Here is a 27,747-nt window from a genome sequence, read left to right as displayed (position 1 = left end):
ACAACAAAATATATGTTTATGTAATAGATAATAGCATCCTATTTCATACTCAAAGAACTAAGGCTAACATAGGCTAACTAAGTAATTCAGGTGCACATAAGTGAAAGGAAGAAAAAAAGACCAATCCTAGGGCTCTAAAACTGAAACGGGAGGCTTTTTAGACAAAGCCCTGGTGGAACACAAGAAATTCCAGAGCAGTTATAGTCCAAAGAGTCTAGAAACCCCAATTTTCTCTTCTAATCTTTGATACCCTGCATCTAGGCATTTTTTCAGAGGTCTGGATTAAATATTCTCTAAATTGTTCTAGAAGTTTCTCAGTCCCTTAGCTAAGCAACAAAGTCATCATTTCTTCATAAGATTATTGAATCAAAACCAATCCCAATACTTTTCCCTCGTCTTTGACACAGAGCTGCCATGTTCCCATTATTTCTGATTATCTAGGCTTTCAGTGAACTTTAAAACAGAAGAGTGGTTCTGGAGAGCAGTGTGGAGTGTTTGTGAGAGTCTGGCTCTGTGATGTTGAAGATGCTAATTTGCCTTTCTAAGTCCAATTTTAGAGTCTGTCAAATGAGGGCAGAAATGCTTGCCTGGCTGGATAGTTATAAGGATTAAAATAATCAAGAAATATGTAGTCTATAACACTCAATCTTCAAGTAAATTTCCTTTTTTCCCTGTAATTTCTTCTGGTCATCTATGGTTCCATTATGCATTATTGCTCTTTTGACTCATTTCCAATACTTGGCCTCTTCCCCGGGAGTAGTATCTGTCTATCTGAATAGGATCCGTAAAACTTACACATGGAAATAGGACCTCAGGGCTTTTCCCCCTCAGCCTTCTCAGTGGAACTGCAGTGAACAAGATAGACATTTTATTGGCTTTTTTTTTTTTTTCCTTTGGAGGATATATTATCCCTTAAACCTAAGACTGTGTCAAAACTATCCTGCCCAGGATGCTCCTGAGGGATTTTGGGCACTGGCCGTCCCTCCTACCCAGCCAAAGACCTATATCCTGCCTCCGGTCATTTCTGCTTTACAGGGTGCAGACTGTTCACACCAGGGAACTTGGCTTTGTTTAGCCTTAAAGAAGGGGATAATGAGGGAAGAGGTGAGAATCACCTAGTGCTGCACAAATCAATGTTATTGACCACTGGACTACAGGAATAGGTAAACAGCCTCACTGATTGTGGAAGATAAGAAGAAGAGAAAGAACTGAAGATCTGGGTAGTAGATCTCCATAATGAATGGGCAGGCAGCCCTGACAGGAGTTCTCACTACAGCTCTGCAGTCCTGTCTAACCACCCTCCTCCCTCCCCAGCCTCTACCCTTCCAATCACTTTACAAAACTACTAATTTATCTGAACTAAAACCATGTTTTATGCCTAAGGGAAAAGAGAACGCTTTTTACTATACTAGTGAAGCCTCAGTCTCTCTTCAATATGTTTTGTATTTTTCTTATTCACTATCTGTAAGAACTGAGTTTTTTTCCCCAGAACTAGTCCATTGCTTTTCTGACCATTTTATTATAAAAATATTTTAGGCAAAATGGCATGTTTATTTCAAATTAAATTGAATTCAACAATTCATTACTCGCTACACACAGACATATACAATTTCTTATTAATGACTATTCCTGGTAAAGATGATAGTGTTTATAACATCAGTGAGACCCAATTAATGCTCACTTAAAACATGGACTGAGGAAATATGGGATTCACATGCTAGTAAAGAAAACAAGGACCCATAAATGTCTTCAACATGAGGGTACACAACTGTTATGTTAGAAAAACAAAGTGATAAAGGAATAGAAAACAGCAAAGTTCCATCTGGGAGAAGAAATTAACTGTCAGGGTCTCTAGGAAGCAGAGAGTTATTCTGTAAAAGGTAATGTGAATATTGTTCTGAGCTTTAGTGACAGACTGAGCACAAGCAATTAGAGGGAAAATAATAATTTTTAATGTTCTAGAATTTACAAAGTAATTTCACACATATTAGTTTATTTTTACCTTATAACAATGCTATGAAAGAAACACAAATATTTTGGTATTGTTTCAAGATATCTTTCATGGGCATTTTATAAAGCTCTTTTGATTTGTAAAATTAATATTAAAGTAATAAATTTAAAAGCCTACATTTTGTTCAAATTTTTAAAGTTCAGTTCACAAGTATACTATTCTACTTATAAATCTAGAAAGACATTTATAATCACTATTGAGGGAGTTCTTATGACTTAATTAAGTTCCCTTTAAATATTTTAATCTGCCTTTACAAATTTAATATATTAAATTTTCTTATTTAAATATTTTATCTGAATAACAAACAAACCTTTCTAAGTATTTAAATAATCCTTTAATATCGAATCAATGAACCATAAAATATGGAAAGTTTTAAGCTTTCTTCTATGTCTCAACACAATATAGTTTACAAGTGGTAAGATTGAGCCTGGCATGATGGTGCAAAAACCAGCAATCCCTGGACAGAAAGAAGAGAATCACAGGTTTGAGGAAAGGCTCAGCAACTTAGCAAGACCCTTCCTAAAAATATGAAATAAAATAGGGCAGGGAGTATAGCTCAGAGGTAGAATGGCCCTGGGCTCAATCATATTAAAACTGCATGAAAGAATCAATTCCTTGACATTCTAAAAGTAATTTGTTGAATATTTGTTGTGGTTTGAATTTAACATGTCCCTCAGTTCTCAAGGGACAGACAAAGCGGAGTGGAGGCAGCCATGCTGGGAGGCAGGGCCTGGCTGAAGGTGGACCTTTGGGAGTGTGGCCTTGGGGACTAGATAGGTCTCTCACTTCCTTCACTCTCTCTACTCCCACCAGGATTCCCTGACCAAGTGCTGCTGTTGCAGAAGCAGACGCCAAATGGACTATGACCTCTCAAGTCCTCCAGATCCATAAGCGAATAAAACCCTTCTTCCTCTTAAGTGTTATAGGTCCGTTGTTTAGATTACAGCCTTGAGAATGTGGAATGAGATAATAGTCTAATCTGACAAATTCTAATAAATGTATTATTAAGTATATACAGTTATTATTCTATAGCATACAATATTTACAAAGAATTTCATTTCCTTCATCATTTTAAAATTGTGATTGGAAACTTAGATGCAATGAAGAAATAATTTGGCAAACTGGTTTCCCAAACAATTTGGGGCTTTTCACTTTTTGCTATCTGAGGTAGTATATCAGTTGAAATCTTAGCAGGAAAATGTATAACCTCAGATTTCTAGGGTGATTTATCTTATCTCTTTGACCGTAAAACTAAATGCTATTTTATAGTCACTGTCTCAAAATTTTACAAAGAAGTTGAGTTCTAGCCCATATTCTTGGTACCCAAAGTGTGTCATACAGGAATTTCAACCACATAAGCAAGTATCCAAAGGCCAACAAGGTGTAAAGGTAACTTTACTTCTTCAGTTTGCACTTCACTGGTTTTCTTAAAATATTTTAACATCTTTCAAATAGATCCTGTACCCCTTTGAGGTTTCTCTCTCTCCACAGCTATGCTTATGATAAGAGGCAGATGTTTATTACTGTCATCTCAATTACCCCATCCAGAAACAAAACATCAGAAATCTAGTTTATTCATCAAGAAGTTCTACAGACTACTCGGTAAATGAAGACAAAAGACTCTAAATTCAGGGGGTTTTTTCTAGCAAAGGTCTTGTTCTCTTCACATCTTCTCTAAAGCAAAAACAGTGAAAGAGAGGCATGGTTGGCGCGGATTCTGGCTGGGTGTGGTACACAGAAGTGGCAGAAGGAGGCAGGAGGTGTCTGAGGACATCCTTGAGAATGAAAAATTTAGATGGCAAATTAAATGTGAGAAGCACAGAAAGCTCTGGAGCAGAGACACGGATGGGCAGTTCTTATCTGGGTTTAAGAAAACTAACTATGGTGCTACTGTCAAAAGGATAAACTTGGAGAGGAAATAAAGAGAATAGGAAAGCCAGTCATTTCCTGCGGTGATACAGAGAAAGTTTCACCATTTCACTGAGGCAGATAGAGACAAGATAGCAGAAGTTATTCAGATGTAGATGCTACAGGATTTGTGGATTGATTAGATTTCCGGGAGCTGGAGAGTAAAGATGATTTCAGTTCTTTCACTCTAAATGCCTAAGAGAATAGTGATAATAAGAAAGTTGTTAGGCTGGTTTATGTTTGAAAAAGCCTTTAAAACCCAGCTCAGGGCATATTATTTGGCTGGGGTGGGTGGGTGAGGAGACAGTGTTAGGGGACTAGTTAAAGAAAAAGATGTGTATCAAGCACTTCCCCCCTGTTTAAAATACAATGGCAATGATCCTTTTGTAACTCAGACTCACCATATATATTTTTTCCAAACTACATCTCATTTCAAAGCTATTCCAAGGTTACACTTGAAAGCTTTCTATCTTCTGCTGAAAAGTAATGGTCTGAGAAAAACAATGCTTTCGGTTCTTGCCTACCTGTGTTTACTTTTCAAAAAGAAAAAGGAAAAAATTTCCCATCATGCAGCCATTTTAAAAGAGGCTTATAAGTAACTATTAATGACATGAGAATGTTCTTATGATATGTTGGGAGCAAAAACACAAGTGACAAATATATTTTGATCTTGAACGCCACACATTTATATATATACACACACACATAGGGAATAATGAAAAGAACCTTGCTGTGAGTAGCGAAAATATAAGGAAGTATAAATTTGTGTTCTTTTCTGTACTTTATGTAACTTCTGTAATGATCATATATTATTTTATAATCTAAAAATAGTTGAGAAACATAACATATACTGACCCATTTAAAACCAAATCTTGAGTTCACTTTTCCTAATGAATCCAAAGGAGGCCAGCTTATAAATAAATCAACTAAACATAAAAATGAATGCAAAGGGTTCTTAGCTACATAAAGATTTAGAGATCTGCTTCAGAAATCAACCTTACTTTTTCCCTTCTAAGTTCACTACATGCTCCATCATCTCAGTTTCTACTTTTGTTCTAGGTACACTCTTAAAATTAATCGATCTAGATAGACACTTTTAAAATAAATAAGTTTAAATGTATGTCTAAAAATATCCAAATCTAGAGTCAGATGCAGTGGTGCACACCTATAATCTCAGTACCTGGGAGGCTGAGATAGGAGGATCGCAAGTTCAATGACAGCCATGGCAACTTTGTGAGGTGTCCAGCAACTTAGTGAGAGCATGTTTTCAAATAAAAATTAAATAGGGCTGGGGTTTTGGCTCAGAGGTAGAATGGTCTTGGGTTCAATCCCTAGCAAAAAAAAAAACCACACACACACACACACACACACACACACACACACACACATCCTAGATATATTTATAAAAAATGACAAATAAAAGAAGACTCAAAATTTGTTTCCTACTGTTCATTTTACTTTCATTTTAAAGAGGGACATTTTCAGGCTACGTATCTCAGTGGTACAGCACTTGTCTCGCATATGTGAGGCCCTGGGTTGGATCTCTAGCACCACTAAAACCAAACCAAAACAAACAAACAACAAATACTCTTATCCTTGGCTTCTTCCAAATTCTGTGTTGGTGGTACTGGGGTTCCTGGAAGCCCTTCTACCTCCGGGCTACATTCCCAGACCTATTTTTACATTTTTATTTGGAAACAGGGTCTCCTAAGACAGCGCGCGCGGCTGGCTTCGAACCTGCGCGATCCTCCTGTCTCTGCCTCCCAAGCACAGGGATTACAAGCGTGCGCCACCATGCCTGGCCGAAATTCTGTTTTGAAAATGTGAATGTTTAAAAAGAAAAGATCTAGCTTAGGTTTGAGAAATATACTGAGTTAGACCCACCAAGGTCAAATGTCTATATTTTATTGCTTATAATTTTTTTTTTCTTTTTTTATAATGCTGATGTATTTTATTGCTTTTCAGTTCTCAAGAGGTAGGTTTTCTGGCCACAGTGTCATACAATTTCCTGGGGTTTTATTATCTTGTTTGTTGTGCTAATAAAACATGTAGAATTTGGTAAACCGGTCTCACTCAAAGGATGCCCCTATGTCAATTGGTTATGAACTCTCTCAAGTGTAAGCACCCATTCCCAGTCCCTAGAGGATATTCATGGGAAGATATAGACTAAACCAGACCTGAGAGAACTCTTCTAGGCTCTGCCTAATGAAATAAATTTTGACATACCCAACTCAGCAGAGACAGGTCTGTTCAGATGATAAGCCTGGTCAACTAGAGGAGAACCCAGTAAGTGATTAGAACTGAAGGGATACAATGCAGCCCAGTTGGAGAAGGAGTCAAAGGCCAGAGCGCCACACATCAGAGCCCTGATCAAGAGTGAAAGAGCCCTCCTCCAGGTACTGGTCCATCCCGCTGGTTCCTGTACCTGACACTTCTTCCAATAACACCAGTTACTCGCTGTGAGGCCCAGCACCATGTACTAAACCTTTGTGGCTCAATCCTGTCATCTGTAAACATGAGTTTAATAACAAAACATTTCCTAAGGATGAAATAAATGATGGACACAGTTCTGAAACAATATGAATACTCAACAAATATTAGCTATTGCTATGAAGCATGCTGAGATGTATAGGTATATAAGTGCAAGGGCCAGGGTTAAGGAAGTTAGCAATGAACCATGAATTCCCACATGAATATGCCAGTCCGTAAATGAATTGGGCTACATGGTCATCTCCTTGTACTCAGTCCAGGACTTTCACAATATTTCCTGTTTAGTGTTGGGTGACTATTGTAATTTATCATCTTCTTATTTGCATATTTCTGGTTGAGGCTGTATGCTACTTAAGTAAAATGTTCTGGTATTTTTCAAGTGGTGAATTATGACCTATTCTGTTCTCTGCAAACTCATGGAGATAGGTAAATGAAGAAATATACTGTAAAGGACAGTATGAATTGCATTTTTCAAGTGTAAGAACCATAAAATATATTTACTTTTTTATTATAATACTTTGATAATATTCTTTTGATTATTATCTTTATAATACTTTTTATTTTAACACTTTTTTGATTATAAACTTTTGGTAAGGGTAAATATTACTTTTTAAGCCTTTTTACCAAATTGTATTTTTTTTTTTTTTTTTTTTGGTGGTACTGGGGTTCCTGGAAGCCCTTCTACCTCCGGGCTACACTCCCAGACCTATTTTATATTTTTATTTAGAAACAGGGTCTCCTAAGCCAGCGCGCGCGGCTGGCTTCGAACCTGCACGATCCTCCTGTCTCCACCTCCCAAGCGCGGGGATTACAAGCGTGTGCTACCACGCCTGGCCCAAGTTGTATTTTTAAATTTATTTTTTTACTATGTGTTGATGTCCAATATTCGAGAAAACCTGGGACCTATATGTTACTTAGGCAACTATTAGCAGACTCACTGCTTTTATTCTAAACACAAGCCTTAAGACACTATTTAGCAAATTTGTCTTATAAGAGTTAACTAATGTCATGTTCAGATTCCCAGATTATTTTACTATTGCTTCCGATATTGGAGAGACATTGTCATAACAGAGGCATAGATCTGTATTAGAAAATTTTCTGAATGCAGAATCCATTTTTTTGTTGTATACATATTCTTATTTGATAGCACACCCAATCCAAAGGGCATTCTATAAGCGCATCCAGCAGTTTAGTAGTTAACATTTATTTACGGTTACCCACTTAGCAAACATGTATTCACCATGTGCCATGTTCAAGGCAATGGAGATACAAATACATAAGACAGGGTTTTTACCCACAACCAGCTTCTAGTACACTAATTTAAGAACTAGGAAGGATTCTTCTGAGGATCAGAAGATCTGAGGCCAAAATGGTGCTGGTAGAACTGGCTATCCATTTGTAGAAAGATGGAACTAAATCCTTACCTCTCACCATGCACAGGAATCAACTCAAGATGGATCAAAGACTTAGAAATTAGTCCTGAGACTGTGAAGTTATTAGAGGAGAGCATAGGCTCAACACTGCAACATATTGGCACAGGCAGTAACTTTCTCAACAAAACCTCCAAGGCTCAGGAAATTAAAGCAAGAATTAACAAGTGGGATGGCATCAAACTAAAAAGTTTCTTCTCATCAAAGGGGACCATCAATAACCTAAAGAGGAAGCCTACAGAATGGGAGAAGATATTTACCAGCCACCACTCTGATAGTGGGCTAATATCCAGAATATACAAAGAGCTCAAAAGACTCTACACTAGGAAAACAAACAACCCCGTCAAGAAATGGGCAATTGAACTGAATAGAAACTTCACAAAAGAAGAGATACAAAGGGCCAATAGATACATGAAAATATGTTCTACATCATTAGCCATCAGGGAGATGCAAATCAAAACTACACTGAGATTCCATCTAACCCAAATCAGAGTGGCAAGCATAAAGAAATCAAATAACAACAAATGCTGGCGAGGATATTGGGAAAGAAGAACTCGTTTACACTGTTGGTGGGAGTGCAAACTAGTTCATCCACTACGGAGATCTGTGTGGAGATTCCTAAGAAAACTGGGAATAGATCCACCATACAATCCAGCTCTACCACTCCTGGGTATTTTTCCAAAAGGGTTGAAATCAGAGAACCACAGCAACATATGCATACCCATGTTCATAGCAGCACAATTCGTAATAGCCAAAATGTGGAACCAACCCAGGCCCCCAGCAACAGATGAATGGATTGCAAAATTATGAGAAAAACACACAATGGAATTCTATTCAGTTATAAAGAAGAACAAAATCATGTCATTTGCAAGAAGATGGACAGTCCCGGAGAGCATTATGTTAAGTGAGATCAGCCAAGCACAGAAGGAGAAGGTACATACTAGGAAACACAAAGGATACCAGTGGGACTCCAGATAATGGAAGGGAAATCTCAGCAAAGTTTGAATGGAAAGATAGGAGAGGAAAAAGGCTGAACTTGATTACTGAGGGTCGACATCCGAATATGTGTAAAAGTATAAATATGGCATGGTTAACCTGGACAATCATTGGTGGGAGGGGGAGAAGGGAAAATGGGGGCAGGGGAGGGGGAGAGGGCACCAAGTACAGTTTATATGTATACCATTTATTTTCAATAAAAAATTATATTAAAAAAGATAAAAATAAATAAATAAAAAAGAAGAAGATCTGAGTCCAAATACAAGAAGAAGCCTTGAACCTACATTGCATTGCATAAAAAGCCTTGAGCAATCTACTTTAAAATGCCAGTCAGACTCCTACCTCAGGGTCTTGCACTTGCATCTTCTGTTACCTTTGCCTGCATGATTATTTCCTTTGTATCCATTAAGCCTCTACTCAAGTCACCTTGGAGAGTCCTTCATTAACCAACTTAGATAAAACTATAACCCGACTCTCCTCAAAAACACACTTCCAATCTCTTCCCTTTTGTTTAGCACTTACTATATACTATGAATGTAAGTTAACTGTCTTGTTTATTCTATGCTTACTTTTCTAGCATAAAAATTCTACAAGGGTAGACTTTGTTATCTTTTTTACTGCACCTTTCATTTGTAACATCTAATTCAGAGCCTGAACCATAATAGATATTTACTAAATATTTGATGAATGCATTAGTTATTAGAGAATATAAAAGAATGTCTCAAACTTGACTCTTGTCATCACTTATTAGAAAAAAATAAAGAATAGTAATTAAGACTTCCGCAACTTTATTGTTCCCTATCTTTTAAAAATATTTGATGTGTCTGGGATACAAGAATTGTTATAGCTCACATAGCTATGCAGCATCTTTTCAGGAAGACTGTTAAAAAGGTGTAGAGTGAAACATATTTGCTTAAAAGCTGGCTTCACTGGTACTTAATAGTTCTAACATTAGGCAGGTGATTTTTTTGTTCCCTAAATTTAGGTTTTCTCACCTATGAAGCAATAATAATAATAATAATAATGCTTATAATTTAGATCACTAGGATCTATTTAGAGATAATATATGTAAAGTCTGTGTATAGTCCATGGTTCATACTAAGAGCTTGACAAGCAGTAGCTATCACTGTTATTGTCCAGTATATTGTTTCATTCTTTATTAACTATTATTACTTTTTAGAATCTTGAGTTAAAGAGCTCCAATAGAAATTGTAAATTCAATACATTGAGTAGACTTAGGTAGCTTAGGTCTTATAAACCCAATATGCTGAGTATACAGCTCCCAACTATTTGGATTCCATAATGCAGGGTTCCAAGAAGAAATTAATTTATTATTAGAATCCTGAGAGAGATAATTATTCAACTGGAACCCTGACAGAAAACACCTCTCTTTTGTCATGAGCCACAGGCTCATAGCACCTATGAGCCATAGGTGTTGCACAAACTGTCAACACATTCTGATTCACGATCCTACAAGCCCTGCCTACAACAAATTATGTGTTTATTCAAAGCATCAATATGTGCAATGCATCACAGGCTGGAGCAAAGAGTAGGTGTCAACAGCAGAAGGAGACAGTCTCTGAAAGTTTTCAGCCCATTGATCAATTTTTTAATTTATGAAATGTAAACAAGGTTTGAGAAAATTATAATAGCATGTAATTCCTGATTTAAAAATATTTAAAATCTAGTTGAGGAATGGAGAATACCTAAACACAAGCAAAATTACCCACCAGTATAAGAAAAGAACACAAGTGATGATATAAGGCAATATAAAATTTATTGCCATGAATGATAAAGAAACTGGGCTCAGTAAATCAAAGAAGGGAAAAGGCAAGAGATTTTGAATGACTGGGTACTACTTCTTGGAAGACAGATACCCTGTAATATTTCATAAAGGAAGGAGAATTTGGACAAGCCTCATCATGCAGATAAGGGATTCTCAAATATGATGCAACTCTAGCAGAAAAGGTGGGGTGTTTGGCATTTCACCCAATAAACCTGGTGGGAGTGAGTGTGGTAAACATCTTCTAAAGTGTTTAGGCATTCAACAACTTGTTTTAGTGTGAATTATTGATTCCCTTCAACTTTGCTCTACAACCTGGCTGTTCCGTTCCAGGAGAGTAAGTGACGGAGTACATGTGATTTGTGACTGCCAAATCCAGGACCCAAACGCAAGCCTACATAATCTCAAATTCTATGAGTTTTTTCTTTCCTTTGTTCTCTCAAAAATAAAAATTAAAAACATTCAGACAAGTAAGTAATTTGGGAAGAGGATGAGTGAATTCAAAAGAGAAAGAAGAAATCTGGGGCTCAGCTAACAAATTTATTTAACAAATATTTATTGAGCACCTATTTTGCACTTGGCATTATTTTTTGTGTTGATTGTATGTAGATGAATAAACCAAACTGAAATTCCAACTTCCACAGAGCTTACATGTTAGTGTATGGGCATGTTTGCTTGTGATAGTGATGGTGGTGGGGAAGGTACTTTGCACCTAAACATGTTCCTTATTATAGATATTATTTAATTGGGCTCAATTCCTAGAATTTTCTAATGAAAACAATTCTGAAACCTTACTGTTATTTGGTTGCTCTCACTTTATAAATTATGAGTTAATTGATTGAATTGTTACTGTATTCTAAGGATGTTTTTATAGGGTTTGCATGCCTTATTGCACACAGTTATGACAACAGCTAAGAGCTATAATTATCCTTACATTACAAAGCAACAAAAAACTAAACTTCAAATAGATTCACAAATGTCCTCGAACTATACAATAAATGAGGAAGATAGACTTTAATGTAGTTTGTTATAATTCCCCAAATCAGTGCTATAATTCTGTCACATTATTTTTCATTTTTGTGTGTGTGGTACTGGGGATGGAACCCGGGGCACTCTGCCTCGGAGCTAAACACCCAGCCCTATTTTTTATTCTTTATTTGGAAACAGTCTCACTGAGTTGCAAAGGGCCTCACTAAGTAGCTGAGGTTGTCTGCGAATTGCGATCCTCCTGTCTCAGCTTCCCGAATGTTGGGATTACAATGTATGGCACCAAGCCCGACTGTTACATTATTTTTCTAAAAGGTATTCATGTTTATTTTCTATGAACTTCAAAATAAGGAAAGAATTCTTGGATCTAGGGGTTAGTCAACACAATTTACTAGAAAGAGTAAAAGTCAAGGGTATAGCTTTCTTCCTGAGCCCTGTCCTAGACCTGCTTTTTTCTCTCTTTTTTTTTTTTTTTTCAGGGAGAGAGGGTTGTTATTAGGCATTCTACTTCTGAACTACACCCATAACTTATCTATCTATTTATCTATTTATTTATTTATTTATTTATTTATTTATTTATTTGAAGGAGGGCCATGCTAAATTGCTGAGGCTGGCCTCAAAACTATGAACCTCCTGTGTCAGCCTTCCAAGTACTTTAATTACAGGGGTGGCAATCATGTCTAGCTTCTAACACACAATAGAACAAAGTAACTAGTCAGTTCCTCTCTTTACCTTTGTTTTTAATCTGTGATATTGGTCTAATACTTGCCATTCATATTTCAGGAATTGTGGGTTTGTGTATGGATACATAAGTATGTTTCAAGTAGCAATAAAAGGAGGAAAAGAGGGAAATGAGGGATATAAAATATTTACACTATTACCATCAGTATCATCATTTTCAAAAAGTGAGCTATTGCTACCGATAAAATGACATAGACCTATACAACAAATTCCTCATGTTTTCTAATCCAAGGTAGGTTTCATACAACACAGGCAATTTCGGATGGAAGCAAAACTATACATCTGCATAATGATCGCATCGCTTCTTTTTATGTGAGTAGAATCAAATTAAATTGTTCTAATCATTTTCTGTAAAAAGTTAAAAAAGAACCCAAGCTGATGTGATAGGAATTTTTATCACTCAAACAACTTAAATCTAACATGAAAATACAGAAGATAAATACTACTCTTGATTAGATGTTCCATTTCTCTTCCGTCTGTAGAAAGCCCTCTTTTCAGAAAACAGGTGGCAAAGTAACACAATCTCGAGTTGGATTATGATGACTGCTTGTCAACTCCATGATTTTTCTGTCCCTTACAAAGACCCCAACTCCATCCCTTCCCAGCCACGTGCAGTTCAGTAGCGTGTTCTGCTTCTTGACTCCATGCTTTTTTGACTCACCCACCCCAACAACCCTTTCTTACTCCAGGCTGCTTGGATGGACTCCACCAGCTGTCAAAGTTCAACTCAAAGGTGTCCTCACAGTGAACCTTTTCTTAAACACTCCAGGTAAAACTGGAATGTGTTTTTTTTTGTTTTGTTTTGTTTTTTGGGGTTTTGTTTTGTGTTTTTTACGGTATTGGGGATGGAACCCAGGACATTCTAACTCTGAGCTACATGACCAGCCCTATTTTTTATTCTTTAGTTTGAAACAGGGTCTCACTGAGTTGCAAAGGGCCTCACTAAGTAGCTGAAGCTGTTCGCAAACCATGATCCTCCTGTCTCAGCTTCCCAAATGCTGTGATTACAAGTGTGCGCCACCACTCCAGCTTTTAGTTTTTAATTTATTTTTTCCCTACAGCAAGGCCCTGTGCAAGCCAGATTTGATGGTACATGCCAGTAATCCTAGAACTATGGAGGCTGAGACAAGAGGATCACAGGTTTGAGACCAGATTCAGCAACTTAGCAAGGCTTTTAGCAACCCAGTAAGATCCTATTTCAAAATAAAAATTTAAAAGATCTGGGGGTACACTTCAGAGGAAGAATGCCCCTGGCCTCAAACTTCAATCCCAGTACCATAAACAAATAATAATAATAATAAATAATAATAATAACAACAACAACAATAATAATGATGATGATGCCATTCTGTGTAGAAGTCCACTATAGGTTCTATAATGCTTTCGACCACTTATTTGTTCATATGTCTGTGTCTTATATTAAACTGGAAGCTTCCTGAAAGCAAGGGCTATCTTCAATTAATCTTGTTATATAAAATTTTAGCACAGTACATAGATCGTAGCTGTCATTTAAAAATGTTAATAATGATTAGATAAACAATGGTCCATAAGTCACGATCGCTGACATCTGTATGTGTGTGTATGTGTATACTAATAGTCCAGATTTAATGTCTTGCTACATGAAAATATGCTTTAAAAAGCACCATTTTTAAACATCCTTTGGTTGCAATGTTTCATGAAGATCCAGTAGACAAAATAACCACTCTCTAATATGAGGTTGTGACATTAGCACTTTATTCTATGTAGTAAAGAAAATAGACCAGAAATGTTTTTATTCTTTGAATTTTTAACCACCTTAAGTTTGAGATTACTACAATATAGTCATGGTAAGCATGAGAAACTACACACTATAAGAGACTTTATCAAAACCAAGCAAATAAGTAGTTAGGTACAATGGAAATAAAATCAAATACTTTGAAATATAAAAATAAGACCAAAATTAAAATTGGGTGCGATTCTTAAGGAATCAATCTGATGAAATATCAGACCACAAATAAACTGCAAACTCTCTTAAAAAAAACTTGTGATAACAGAAGGAAAAGACAATTACAAAATAAAAGTATATATTGTTCAAGAAAACGCAAGAGCCTATTATTGAAAGGGCGTAAGCATATTTAGAAATGAAGTTACTGTAAACAGATGCAAAGAAGGGTATAGATGTTGTGTGGACAATGCATATTGTCTCAGTTTCTGTTGATCAATATATCAGAGGTGTCTGTATCTTGGTACAGATTAGCCAAGAAACTAAGAATTTATTTATCCAAAAGTCCCCAAATTAAGTAAGATACTCTGAGTAAAAGTCCTTTTTGCTCTTTGCTTATGAATTTAAGTAAAAAAAAATTTAAAGCTAAGTCTATACAGACAACTGTTAGTAGTTATGAGTAGAACCAAGTTCCATATTAAAAGATCTCTGAGTTAGGTTTTCTGTCACTTCTCAATATAACAATGAAATACCAAAACAATTGTTATTTTTTAATCTAAATTATTTATGGCACTTCTTCCAAATTTTCTTCAAAACAGAAAAAAAAAATTAACAATTCATTTAACTTGCAAAACAAGAAATACCATGGCTATAATGTGACCCAGGACATGATAATGGAGAAATCCTAGTTGATACTTGGGCACACTTAAGTGTTTTTAAATATTTCTTTTCACGTGTGTCACTAAAATTGACTACTGAAGTTTATTTTTTTAAGTAGTAAAAAGTAAATTCTATAGAATTCTGCAACATGAACCACAGAATGAGCTCCCATGCTACAGTTGCAAAAAGTACTGGCCATCAGAATATAAATACTACCTGTTTGAAATTCAAATGAAAAACAAAAAAGCAAGCAGCAGGGAGTTGTTAGGTAAAACTGTAGACACAGAAAATGAAACTTTAGTATTCAGATACAGTAAAGCTTTACCACCTTCAAGATAAAAGGGGGAAAACACTTTATATGGATATGTTGTTAAAGATTCCTACTTTAGGTATTAAATCTTAACTGCCTCCTATTTTTTTTTTCCTCAAGAGCAATCACTTTTCTTTTTTACTTCCTTCACTAAGAAATACAAGCTCAAACTGTTAACTGAGGATGTATTCAATTATGCAACTGGAATTCCACAGCTGGTCTAGGTTGCTCAGTGCTGAATGAAAACCGGTGTTAGAAAACCTTCCCAGTAATAACACCCGCGATCACGACAAGGGGTAAATCTCCCAAACTTAGGCTCAACTTTAGAAGCTCATTAGCAACCGCAAGTGAATGTCAGTGGGGTGATAGTGCCCTCCGGGCAGCGGCGCCCACGCAACCAAAGCAGCCGGCCCCCTGGAGCTGAGAATTCCTATGATGAATCCCACCAATTCCCAATGATAATCATTTGTTTACATGCACAGGATGGTCAGGTATCCCGCAGATCACATCGTAATGCTATTACAGCTACAGGATTTAAACCCCAGGGCTCTTAAACAATTAAGCTGCATGAACACCAGCAGCTCCCGGGGTACTTTTCAAAAGAAATACTAAATACTAATTTAAAGCATGTTCTATAGCATTTTTTTTTAACCTCCTCTGATTTCTTGATTCTGGCCTACCGAAATAATCTTCATCTTTCCTCCCCCCCTCTCCACCCCCCAGGCGTGAGGCTGAACCTGAATTACAAACAGTTAAACCTGAAGGTCACTTCACAGCAGCGTTTCAACATGCTCTCCCGAAGAGGCTGCACGGCAACAATAAAACAAAGCCCTTGCAACCACCTGTAATAATCTGCCTGCTCAGCCAGCAATCTGAAAAGTCCTGGAGCGACACAAGGTAGACATTTTCTGCAGCTGGTTTAACATGTATATTGTGCCCAGTTGCTGTCTCGCCTCCCCTTACCTTCACGTTAGTCCGGAGTGCACAGTAACATGCAAAGAACATTGCAGTGAATAAGGAGCATATGGACCGGTATTCAGCTTCTCAGCACAGCGCAAGCCCCACACACACGATCCTGGGCATGTGCTACTAAGGAGCATCCGTTCCCTCTGTCAGTTTGAAAATGCATTGATCTCTGTTTTCTCTGACTACAAAACGACATGTCTTGAAGGCACTGAGTGAGAACTCAAAATCTCTTCACTGGCTATATATAGCATTGTGCCCAGTAATTTCAATTAGCTGAGAATTCAGATCTGAAAGTTAAGACCTCAGTTGCTTTCCCTGCTAGCATTTTAAATCACTGGATTTAAAAAAAAAAAAAAAAAAAGGAGGGGGGAATGAGCTCACCCAGGAAGGAGGGGGAAAAGGTGAAGAACTGAAATTTAACCAATGAGTTACTTATATTTCTGGAGAGCCCTGGTGTTATCCTATGAGATACTTTACAATGGGATTGCATGGGGGCAGACTGTGAACGAAGAGGAAACCCTTTTCCCTTTGGAGATTTAATAGGAGCTCTGCAATGTATTCCAGCCTGTTCTGATGCAGCACCCTGTTTGGCAAATACTACAAATCACTGCAAACATGTCTCATTCTGCTGCTCCGTGTGGAACAGGGGCAGGACGAAAGAATCCCTGTCTCGGAAAGTCCCCTAAAATGTGATCTGGGTCTCCCTAAGGTGCCCTGCAGTTACAGGACTGAGAAGTACCACCGTCTCTTACTTCTTTGCCCTGTAATATCTGTTACATCTTCCAGGGATATCTAAAGTTGCTAAGCTCTCTAATAAAGCATGCATCTAATTTCCCAAAACTATGCTTTATTGGGTAAATGACAATAACGGAGGATGGGGTTGGAATAAAGATAGACGATTACAGGGGATAACATAACCTCAGATCAGCAGCTACTGCTGCTGAATGTAAAATGTTCAGCTGACTCTGGGAGGCAGAGAGAAAAATAAAAGCTTCTGTCCCTTTGAATCCATAAGACGGGGGGGAAAAAAACTTAATTCAAAACCATCGTCAGCTCTGTCTGCTGTCATTCCTGTCAGACATCAGATGCCGCACATTAACTCTATCTTTACTTAGTCAAGAGGAAAAAGTCCAATTCAAGGTTCTCAACTCTTCTTTCCAGCCTTGGGAAACCCTAATGCTCAGCTAGAAATCTAAAGCTATCTGGCGAAATGCAAACAGAAATGAACAGTTCTCACTGCAGTAAAAAAAAATATAGTGGGAGGAAAAAGAGTGGTTATGTCTTCTCTACAATGCTCCCCATCAGCTTACAGCAACAGGGAAGATCAGCATAACTCACTAGAGAAAGCTGCAGTGACTTTTAGGATTTTTTCTTTAGCCTGTTTTGCATAAGCCGCCTCCCCTCTGGAGCCTGCAGTAGCGCTAAAGCATCCGCCCAGTCGCGGGGCATTTCTCCTGGGCAATGAGGTGAGGCAGCTCGCGGAGGAAGCAAGGTATTTCAGGGAGAGAAATTAAAGAAAGAAGGAGGATTTTCCATTCCTCTCTTAATGACACGCATTCAGAAAGTGTCGTCACTTCTGACTAAATAGCTATTTTGGGGCTGTCATTGTTTGTGCCTTTTTATAGGGAGAGAAAAGGCAATCTTATCTTAAGCTAGAGATTCTTTAGCAAACGTAATGGGAAGGGAAGGCAGCCACTTAATTTGATTCCCAGTTCCGCCTGTCATAGGAGACTAGATAATTACAAGCTATGAGCACTTGCAACCTGACCGGTGACTTCCAAGACATCAAAAAAATCGACATGGATACCCAGCTCTCATCGTTCCACAACTTTTATTAATGGCTTTAAATGCAGAACCAAGCGTTTCAGCTCACAGCATTTCTCTCTCCTGGGGTCATAGCAGGTTACATTTCCTGCAGCTCTTCCCAATAACCAAACCCAAACATAGCAGCTTGATGCCATAGAAAAGACAGGAGGATTTAAAAGTGCTTTTCCCCACTGGGGATCCAGAGGGTTTTTATAAAACATTTTTATTTTTTCGACCTGTGATTAAGTACTTCTAGTTTTCTTTTTTCTTAGGAGTTGTGGGGGGAAAGGAAATTTGTTATGTATTTTTAGTCTCCAAAGTATCTGGATACTCCAGGGGTGGGGGGGGGAGAGTAAAGGGGAAAGATACAAAATGTGACCAATATCTGAGCAGCTTATAGGTAAGGATTAAACAGAAATTAAGTTACAGGTGAAAAAATACCTATGTTTCCCTGTGAAGGCAAGCAGGGAGGACTGATAGGCTCAGCTTGAGTGTGTGTACATTCTAAGGAAGACTGTTAGCCTTAAAACCTGTTTCAAACTCACAAGTACTTATTTATCCCACAGAATCCCAGTACAGACATGAGATATATCTGTAGATTTACTGTCTAATTTTCCTCAGTGTGCTAAGAGAGCCAAGTAGTATTCTCATTTTGTAGATGAAGTAAAGGCGGCATTAACTATACAATGACGGTGTCCCACTAAAATATATCCCCCACTTTTAGGCAACAACTTTGACAGGATAGCACATCTGTAAGAAAAAAAAATATTTGTTGTTGTAGAAGAAAATTACAACTGGCTACACATTTTTGGATACAATGAGTAAATCCAAGCTCAGATACTACAAGTGAATAGTCCTGGAAATCACTTCTATGTCAGATCCTCCCTTTTACAATTTCTAAAATGTACGTAATATTTAATTCATTGTGTCATTGAGACTAAAAAAAAAAATCCTATCATCAAATAAGGCCTAGATTGATTTAAGTATGAAGATTGAAAGTATAAACATATTAGAAGAAAATAGAGATTTGCTTTTGTATAATATTGGAAGAGAGTAGATTGAAGCCATATCAAAAAATAGTGACTTTCAAGATCGTTTGGGTACCTAGAGTCCATATTCCATATTAGGATAGATTTTTTTCTGAAAAATAAATATATGATAGTTTCACCTAAAAAAATAGAAAAAAAAATATTCTCTGGTAAGAAAGAAAGCAAAAAGAAATATTGAAAAGTTATCTTTAAGTCATCAAAAGCTTGGTATCAGACAACAGAAACTGTTATGTGAGATTATCATTTTTAATTTTGGATAAATTGCTTTAATACTAGATGTCAACCACTAAGCTAAGCATGGGAGGGAGGGATAGGGAGAGAATGGAGTGGGGATCGGGTGGGGGCTGACTGGGCATTGTGTGCATGTATGTCTACAAAAGTATGTATCCCACTATGATGTATGAATACAGTGCACCAATAAAATAAATAAATAAATAAATAAATAAAATAGTGACTATATAAAAATATGGAAGCTCTGCCTTGGTAAACTCTATTTAGCAACAACACATGAAAAACTGGGAAAATAATCAAAACATATGTGCTTGAAAATTTCCTTAAAATACAAAAAACTTCCATAAGTCACTAAGAAAAACATAAAACTAAATTTAAAAAAACAGCAAAGAACATAAAGTGTTAGTTCACGAAAAGATTGCAAAACACAGTAAAAATGTTTAAACTCATAATCAAGGAAAAGCATAAAAATTAAAAATATTCCTAAATTTGATACAATATGTATTAATGGTGATATATTAACTGGTGAAATTTTTTGAAAGGTAATTTGTAATTATTTATTAAATATTTTAAAAGGCATATTCCCTTTGATATAGTGAATTTACTTTCAAGAATTTCTATTTAGATATATATGTATATATATTGTGCTTGTACCTAAATATCTGTTAGTATGGGATATTATTTTGGGAATTACACTTTATGCCAAAATATTATACAACTAGAAGAAAATATATGTATATGTACAAATTTTTATTTGTGAATATTAAGTGTAAAACTCAGGTAACTAAGGAGCTGGTATACAGTGTGTGGTGGTACATGCCTGTAATCCCGGTACTTGGGGGAGTTGAAATAGATTTCAGGTTCAAGGCTAGCCTCAGCAACTTAGGGAGACCCTGTTTCAAAAATTTAAAGTGATTTTTAAAAAGGACTAGGGGTTCTCATCTTGGAGGAAGAATGTCCCTGGGCTCAATTCCCAGTACAAAAAAATAAATAAATAAAAAAGGAGCTGGTATAGTATAAGCATATTACATGTGTGTATTTATGTATATAACTGTAAGTAGGTGTGTATGTATGCAAACTTTAAACAGTATTGATCATTAGAGATTCAGCTTTGGCTTAGGGAAAGAAGTTAAATATTACCTTTCATTTTTAACTGTATGCCTTTCTATGCAACAGGAAAATCATTTACAGTGAACTGTCTACCAACATTTTAGTCAGAAAATGAGAGAAATGAAGAAAAAGGAGGGAGAAACTATGAGGGTCAAATAATATTTCAACCCAGTATGTGGATCATATCTGTTATCCCAGTACTTGGGAGGCTGAGACAGGAGAATCACAGGTTTCAAAATTAAAAAAATAAAAATGGTTGGAGATGTAGCTTTGTGGTTGGTAGAGTGCTCCTGGGTTATATCCCCAGTACTGTCAAAAATAAAAATAAAAAGAAGAAAAGGAAAGGAAAAAGTATGTATATATACATATCTCACACTTGCACAAACACATGTATATGTACATATAAGAGAGATAACCTTTATTTGTAAAAATTCTTTGAAAATATTAAGGCAATATACAACTATTTGTTAAAATATGATAAGAACAATGTTAATTTAGACACATAATTCATATTGATGGGTCCGTTTTCTTCATCTATTAATTTGGATTTCTGAGTTCTTTCTTATATGTAGGTAGAGTAATTTTGTGAGGTTTGCCTGTCTTTTGTGTTGATATGTTTAAACAGGAAAGATTAGATATATTTAAATGGTTGACTATTTCACACTCTGAACCAACTAAGTCAAACTTCTGGGAGTGGGGCCCACACTTTAGTATTTTATTAAGTTTCCCACTTGATTACAACCTACAGCGAGGGCAGAGAATTTACTGCCTCAAAGCAGGAATGAGGAAACTACGTCTGTAAAGTTTGGATAGTAAATATTTTAGGCTTGTTACAGCTACCTACTCAACTCACATTATAGCAGGAAAGTGACCTATGTAAATACCTATGCAGCTGTCCATCACATAAAGTGTTCCAATAAAGCTTTATTAATATGTTAATTATATAAATTATTTATAATTAGTGGTTTAATTAAAAATTATGTTATCAATTATATTTCACATAATGCTTAAATGTCAGGAAACATTATTATTCCTTTGATATTTTCAACTATTTAAAAACGTAAAGAGCATATTATAGCATGTTGTTTTCCAATCCCTGCTCTAAAATCAAGAACAGTGGTTCTCAAACTGCCATCTTTGTGCTAGCAGCACCAACATAGGTTGAGAATTCATTAGAAACACATATTCCCATGTCATACATCAGACCTAGCGAGTCAGAGGGTCCTGGTAAGTGGCTCAGGAATCTGCACTAATAAGCCCTCCAAGTGACGGGCATGTGAGCAAAGGTTTGAGAATGACTATTTCAAATGAAAAGAAGAAAACTGATGGATTAGGCTCCTGCAAAAGTAGGAAGGTTGGACTCCAGAGGACAGGTAGAAAAATAAACCTTGGACAGGAGAAAAGTATAGAAAAATGAAGAGAAGATGATTCCTGGTGCAAATGAGACCATTCCAGGCTCAAGACTCTGAGATAGGAACCAGATAAGCGAGGAACCCTGTGAACAATTTGCAAGTTACAGTCCTTTCCCTCCTGAAAATTCTAATGGCTCTTGGGACTTGCAGTTAAAACAAACAAACAAACAAACAAACAAATAAACAAAAATTTTAAAACCCTGGGTTTAAATTCCATTCCTTCCACTTTCCAGCTCTGTGACCTTGGGCAAGTTGTATAACCTCTCCCCGCCACAGAGTATTCCTCTATATAATAAAAATCACAAAACTACTTCATGAAAGTTGTAAAAACTAAAATATACAAGGTGTGCAAGTTGTTTGGCCTTCTACCTGGAAAATAGTAAATTTAATCATTAGTGATTTTTAGTGTAAAGAGGACTGAAGTGATAGAGAAAAAGGAAGCAGTAAAGTGATAGCACTCCTTTTGACTACCTTCCAAATGCCTAAAATATTCTCTGTAGAGGTTTGTCAATCATCTAACTTTCCCATCATCCTCAAAGAAGACTTCTAGGAAGTCTGGCCCTTTCATTATTTTTCCTGAATTGGTTTACTATCATTGAAATTTCTTGACTGCTTCTTGGAATTATGCTAGATATCAATAAGTAATTTACAGATTTTATATAACACTTAAGAACATATCAGAAAACTTTTCTAAAGGAAGCAGAAAATGCATTCTAAATACCTGGAGGAGTTGGGGAAGAAATGGAATGTTTTAAATATCTCATATCTTATGAATTGATATAACTGTTAAATGCAAGGTAAAAACAGAACTATATGTGTTATAAAGTAATCTTTTATATTACTTGGCAGCCACTAAATTTAATAAGGCATGAAGATGATACAATGTTTATCCTGTGGCTAAAGTACCCTCTGCCATACGTGCTACTGTGTATTCCTAGTACTCAGCTCACAGATTTGGTTCTTGGTCCTCACATTAGCCTTGAAGATATTGTCATCCCCCTTGTATCCAGCTAAGAGAAGTGTCACAGTGATTACATGAGTTGTTCTGAATTGTACAGAAGCCACAGGTAGAACTCCAATACTAGGTTTTCTAATTCCAAACCCTGGAGCAAATATCTCATGTTCCCAGCACCTACACAGTGATTCCAATTTCTTACAAACATAACATGGCTTTTATATGTAAATATTTTAAGTATTCCATTTATCTAAAGTTCCTCTGGTATCCCAATTAGTCCCTGGCTTCCACATATGAGAGAAAACATATGTCCCTTCACTTTCTGTGACTGGCTAATTTCACTTAACATGACAGAATGGAGAGAGGAATCAAAGAGGAAATCATGTCTATTGACATCATGTACATGTGGGAGCATACCAATGTCAAGCTCATTACCCTTTGTGTTTGGGGAGGGGGGTGAAGATGTCACCATCACTGTGAACTGCATTATGAAATGAGACTATAATGCACCAATAAAAGTATACAAATAAATAAGAATAAAAATAAAAATAGATATTCCATTATACAGTCATAATAAAATGAATAATATAACCTATTTTGACATAGAATTTCAATATTTAACATGAATATGAAGGAAAAATAAGTAAGAGTTGAAGGTAATGTGCATTTCAGTGGACATGTTCAGGCAACCCCCCCCCCAATGTCTTGCAGCTACCTGTGTAAACAAACATGGGTAGGTATTTGAAATTGCTCCTCAAAAATCATATGCAACATCGATATCAGTAACACGATATTCTGAGTTGGTTAAACTCTTGATAAGGTTCTGAGCAAACAATGATACATTTTTTTCTCAAAGGATAGAAATTTATATTCTTGAAAATTATGGTTTATATTAAGATCATGCAAAAGACACTTTGTGTTAAATGTGTAAAACAGATGATGTGTTCAGGAAATTTTATGTCCAATGAGGTATTTAAATGTATAAGATCAGGGGTTATAAATCCTCATAGATCATTTACTTTTTTTCTAGATAATGGTCAATGGTATACCTTCTTGCATTGTTGATTTAACTAAATAACACCCACACAAGATATTTACGTGCCGGTAGAGAACCCCAAAGGGGATAGTACTGCCCCTAAGGAGAACCACTTGAATGCATAGTCTGGGAAAAAGTGTGAATTTATGAATACATAGTTGAAAAGTTATCTTTCAGTTCCTCACAATTATGATGGACCCTGTATAGTCCAAAAGTGTTTCTTCATACACCTTTGAAGTATAAAATGCCTACTTTATTGGATAAAGAGAAGAAAATCTAAGAATGCTGGCCTTATGAATAATTATAAATTATAGGATCAGAAGGACAGTGGTTGGAGATATCCTACCTAAAAAGTAAAAAATAAGTCTCCAGGGAGAGGCATCTCCAAATCTTGTGATTCTCAAATATCCCATCAGATTTCATCTATTTTGTGTGAAATATTTCCTAATGACATCAGCCAACAGGGCTTTATTTTTTTTTTGGGGGGGGGGAAGAATGCCTATAGCATGCATTATTTGAATTGCCCACCTTAGTATTTGATTACACACTGATTGTGTTATTCTCTTGTTGTTTTTTGTGCCTAAGATTCATTCCTTTAACCCTATTTTAAGCTTTGCAAAAGCAAAGGACATTATCAGTGATAATCTTAATATCATGTACCAGGGAAGGGGGCGAGTAGGGTGGGACTGGAAGGGAAGCTCACCAAGTGCTGTGTGCATGTACGTCCTTAACATTTTGGTCTTCTTTATGATGTATGATTACAATGCACCAAAAACGTATGTTTAAAACCCAAAGGACATGTATAAGATGAAAAACAACTCCTGTAAGCACAGATTATAGTTTATTTTATTTTTTATTTTTATTTTTTTGGTGGCACTGGTGTTCTTGGAAGCCCTTCTACCTCCGGGCTATGCTCCCAAACCTATTTTACATTATTTTTTAAATTTGGAAACAGGGTCTCTTAAGCCAGCAAGGTTGGCTTCAAATCTGCGCCATCCTCCTGTCTCCGCCTCCCAAGTGCAGGGATTACAAGTGTGTGCCACCACGCCCGGCTATAGTTTATTTTTAAGCAACTAAAAGATTGACAATAGCTAGAAATAAAGACAGACAAGTATCAATTCAGCCTCACCTCTGCATGATAATCTTCCTCCATTATTTGAGCAACTTCCTCCCTACTTTTCAAAATGGAGATTTCAAACCCTCTCTACTCCTCTCATCTTTCATATCTTCCTCCACCTCTACTCCTCTTACCCGGTGACTACCTTCTTATCCATGGAGGAAATGAGTGCCATTATATAAGAAGGCCTCGAATGTTACCATGAAATAAATAAAAACTAAAAATCAGAGGCTGCCTTCACCCTCCCTTTGCTCCACCAAAAAGAGAGCATCACCCTCTCTACCTGAGGTCACACTTCTCTGTGCATTCTGGGACCCAAATTTGCAGCTCTCAAGAGCATCAGCAAATGTTCTCCTCTCCCCAGGTCTATGCCTTTTTCTTTACCCATTCCTTCTCATAATATTTAAAATATATTCAATCTGTGCACAGTGGCTCATGCCTGTAATTTCAGGCAGAGTGTAGCTCAGAAGTAGAATACCACTGGGTTCAATGCCCAGTACCCCCCCCCAAAAAAAAAACAAACAAGATCAAACAAGGAAACAAACTAAAACAAATAATATTCAGTGAAGTCTTTCTTATCTTAAAACAATAATAAACAAAAATCTTCCAATCACACTTTCATATAAAGCTCCTGTCCTTTCTCCTCCTTCACACACAACCCATTGAGGAAAGCTAGCACCTTTGTGTGCATCCACATACTCATTTTCCACATTAACTGACACCTTAACACACTATATCTCAGCTCTACTCCAGGAAATGGGCATCCGGAAAATCAGCATGTTACTCATGCATAGTCCCTTCTCGAGCCTCACCCCGTCCCTCCCAGGTTTCTCAGCAGAAACCAGAGACCCTCAGACTTTGTCACCTCAACTTTTCAGTCTTTTACTGACTCTTCCTTCACTTTCAGACTTTTACATACCTGAATTCCTCAAGATACGGACCTTGGCACTCTTTTTTCCCATTCTATACCTATTCCTAAGTCTTCTTGTTCATTCTGTGACATCTCATTATCACCTGGATAAAGATGAGTTCCAAATCTTTCTCTAATTCACACCCCTTCTCTGAGCTCCAGGTCCATTTATCTAAATATCTGACTGTTATTAGCACCTCAAATTAACTGTGGCCAAAACTGTACTTTTAATTTCTGTCTGAAATATCCGCCTTCTCCATTTTGTTCTAGCTTAGCGAATAGCACCTCAATTCATCCCATTTCACAAGTCAATCATCTTTGATAACCTCTTCTTCTGTGCTTCCAACAGTCAGTGCATTATCAAGATCTTATTTGTTTTTTTTAATTTGTTTCTAGAATTTATAATGTTTTGTGGATTCAGATCCATAGCAATTATCTGTTTCATTATATGGTCTGTATTCTTAGGAGACTAGCTGCAGAAGTCTCCAAAATGTTTTCTGTACATATATTCTTGACCTCTTCAAATCCACTTTTGACATAGAATTCCGAAAGGATCTTTCATGGAAATAAATCTGAATAAGACCGTTTTCTATTACAAGTCTACTGCTTCCTAATGCGATTTAAGCACAGTTCAAAACAATTAGCAGGGACTTCAAGGACCTATCTTCATGGTATTCTGAACCTTCTTTTATTTGGATCAGATTTCACTTCATATTCTGGGCTCTGGTCACATTGAACTCATTTGGATTCCTAGAAAGCATTATGCCTCTCTTCAATACAGCGTCTTCTGGAACACTTTTCCATAAATCTAGAAAGTGGTTCTGAATTGTGAGTGATTCCTATTGCCCTCTAGAAGACTTTGAGTAATGTCTGGAGACATTTCTGGTTAGCAAAACTCCGGGTGTGGAGCTGCCACTGGTCTCTAATGGGTAAAGATCTGCAATGGGGCTGAACTTCCTATAGTAGACAGAAGGGTCCCCACAACAAAGCACCATCCAGCCCTAAATGTCACTAATGCTGAGACAGAAAAACCATTGTCTGGAAGACTTTCTCTTCTGCCCATATTTCACAAGACCCTCATGTCTAGCTGAATTATACAAAGGTATCCTGATTCAACTTAGATGAGCTGACACAGAGCAACATTCCCTGTTGTCTGCAGGACAGGGGCACCGACCTACCAACAGATCTAGCAGTTGCAATTATTTAAAACTAGTCCATTATTCTGTTAATATTTGCTTTTCTTGACAGGTTTTAAATTCTATGAGGTTAGGAACTCTGTTCAATGTAAAATTTTTATCATCTAGCTAGACTTTCAAAATATAAATTAAGACACAGTGTTTAATGAATGAAGCTATTTCTTAGAAAAAAATCATAGGCTTGGAACATTATCTAGGAGATCTTAGCTTTGCCATTGCTAGACGTCTTCCTAAACAATTTCTTTTATCTTTTATTTCTCTTCTTTTAAAAATATGTAAAATAGAAAGAATAATTTCAGTTAAAAGAGTTTTTCATGAAGTCAATATTTTGATGAATTCTAAAATAATTTGAAGCACTACTAGATATAATTGACTTTGTTGTAACTACATGAGAGGAAACTATGAAATAATAGCCTTAAATTTATCCATATTTTTGCTTAAAATATAATTTATAAGAATTTATTAAAAAAGTAATGATTTAGCTATGTGGATTTTCATAATTAGATAAATTTGTGAACTATGCATATTCAAAATGCAATGGAGCTAATTTGATGAAAAGATACTTTTATATGTAATATAATAGAATATTTGTATATATACATTTTTGAGATTCATATTTATACATATTTTCTATATGCATATTTATACAAATGAGCACACATGCATATACATGCACACTAGAAATGTGTCTACTAAAATACTGGCAGTAATTATGGTAGTTT

At 36.4% G+C, this 27,747-nt stretch overlaps 1 protein-coding gene across 10 annotated transcripts in view; it reads right to left on the bottom strand.

Annotated features, from left to right (window-relative positions):
* The window catches only part of DLG2 (discs large MAGUK scaffold protein 2), a gene marked incomplete at both ends in the record, with an annotated part of 2,113,672 nt that overhangs the window by 1,459,162 nt on the left and 626,763 nt on the right, over positions 1-27,747 (bottom strand). For 3 of the 10 annotated variants that reach the window (XM_080704568.1, XM_080704570.1, XM_080704571.1), the window contains one exon: positions 16,201-16,242. The exons of the other annotated variants lie outside the window; for them this stretch is intronic. In XM_080704568.1, the coding sequence (XP_080560694.1) occupies positions 16,201-16,242 (42 nt within the window). Of the gene's footprint in view, positions 1-16,200; positions 16,243-27,747 lie in introns of those variants that run through there. 10 annotated transcript variants of the gene reach the window in all.

Source organism: Muscardinus avellanarius (assembly GCF_963383645.1).
Source record: "Muscardinus avellanarius genome assembly, chromosome: 1".
In the NCBI taxonomy this organism is placed as follows: domain Eukaryota; kingdom Metazoa; phylum Chordata; class Mammalia; order Rodentia; family Gliridae; genus Muscardinus; species Muscardinus avellanarius.
The sequence above is the reverse complement of the archived record's forward strand: the minus strand, read 5'-3'. Positions and strand labels throughout refer to the sequence as shown.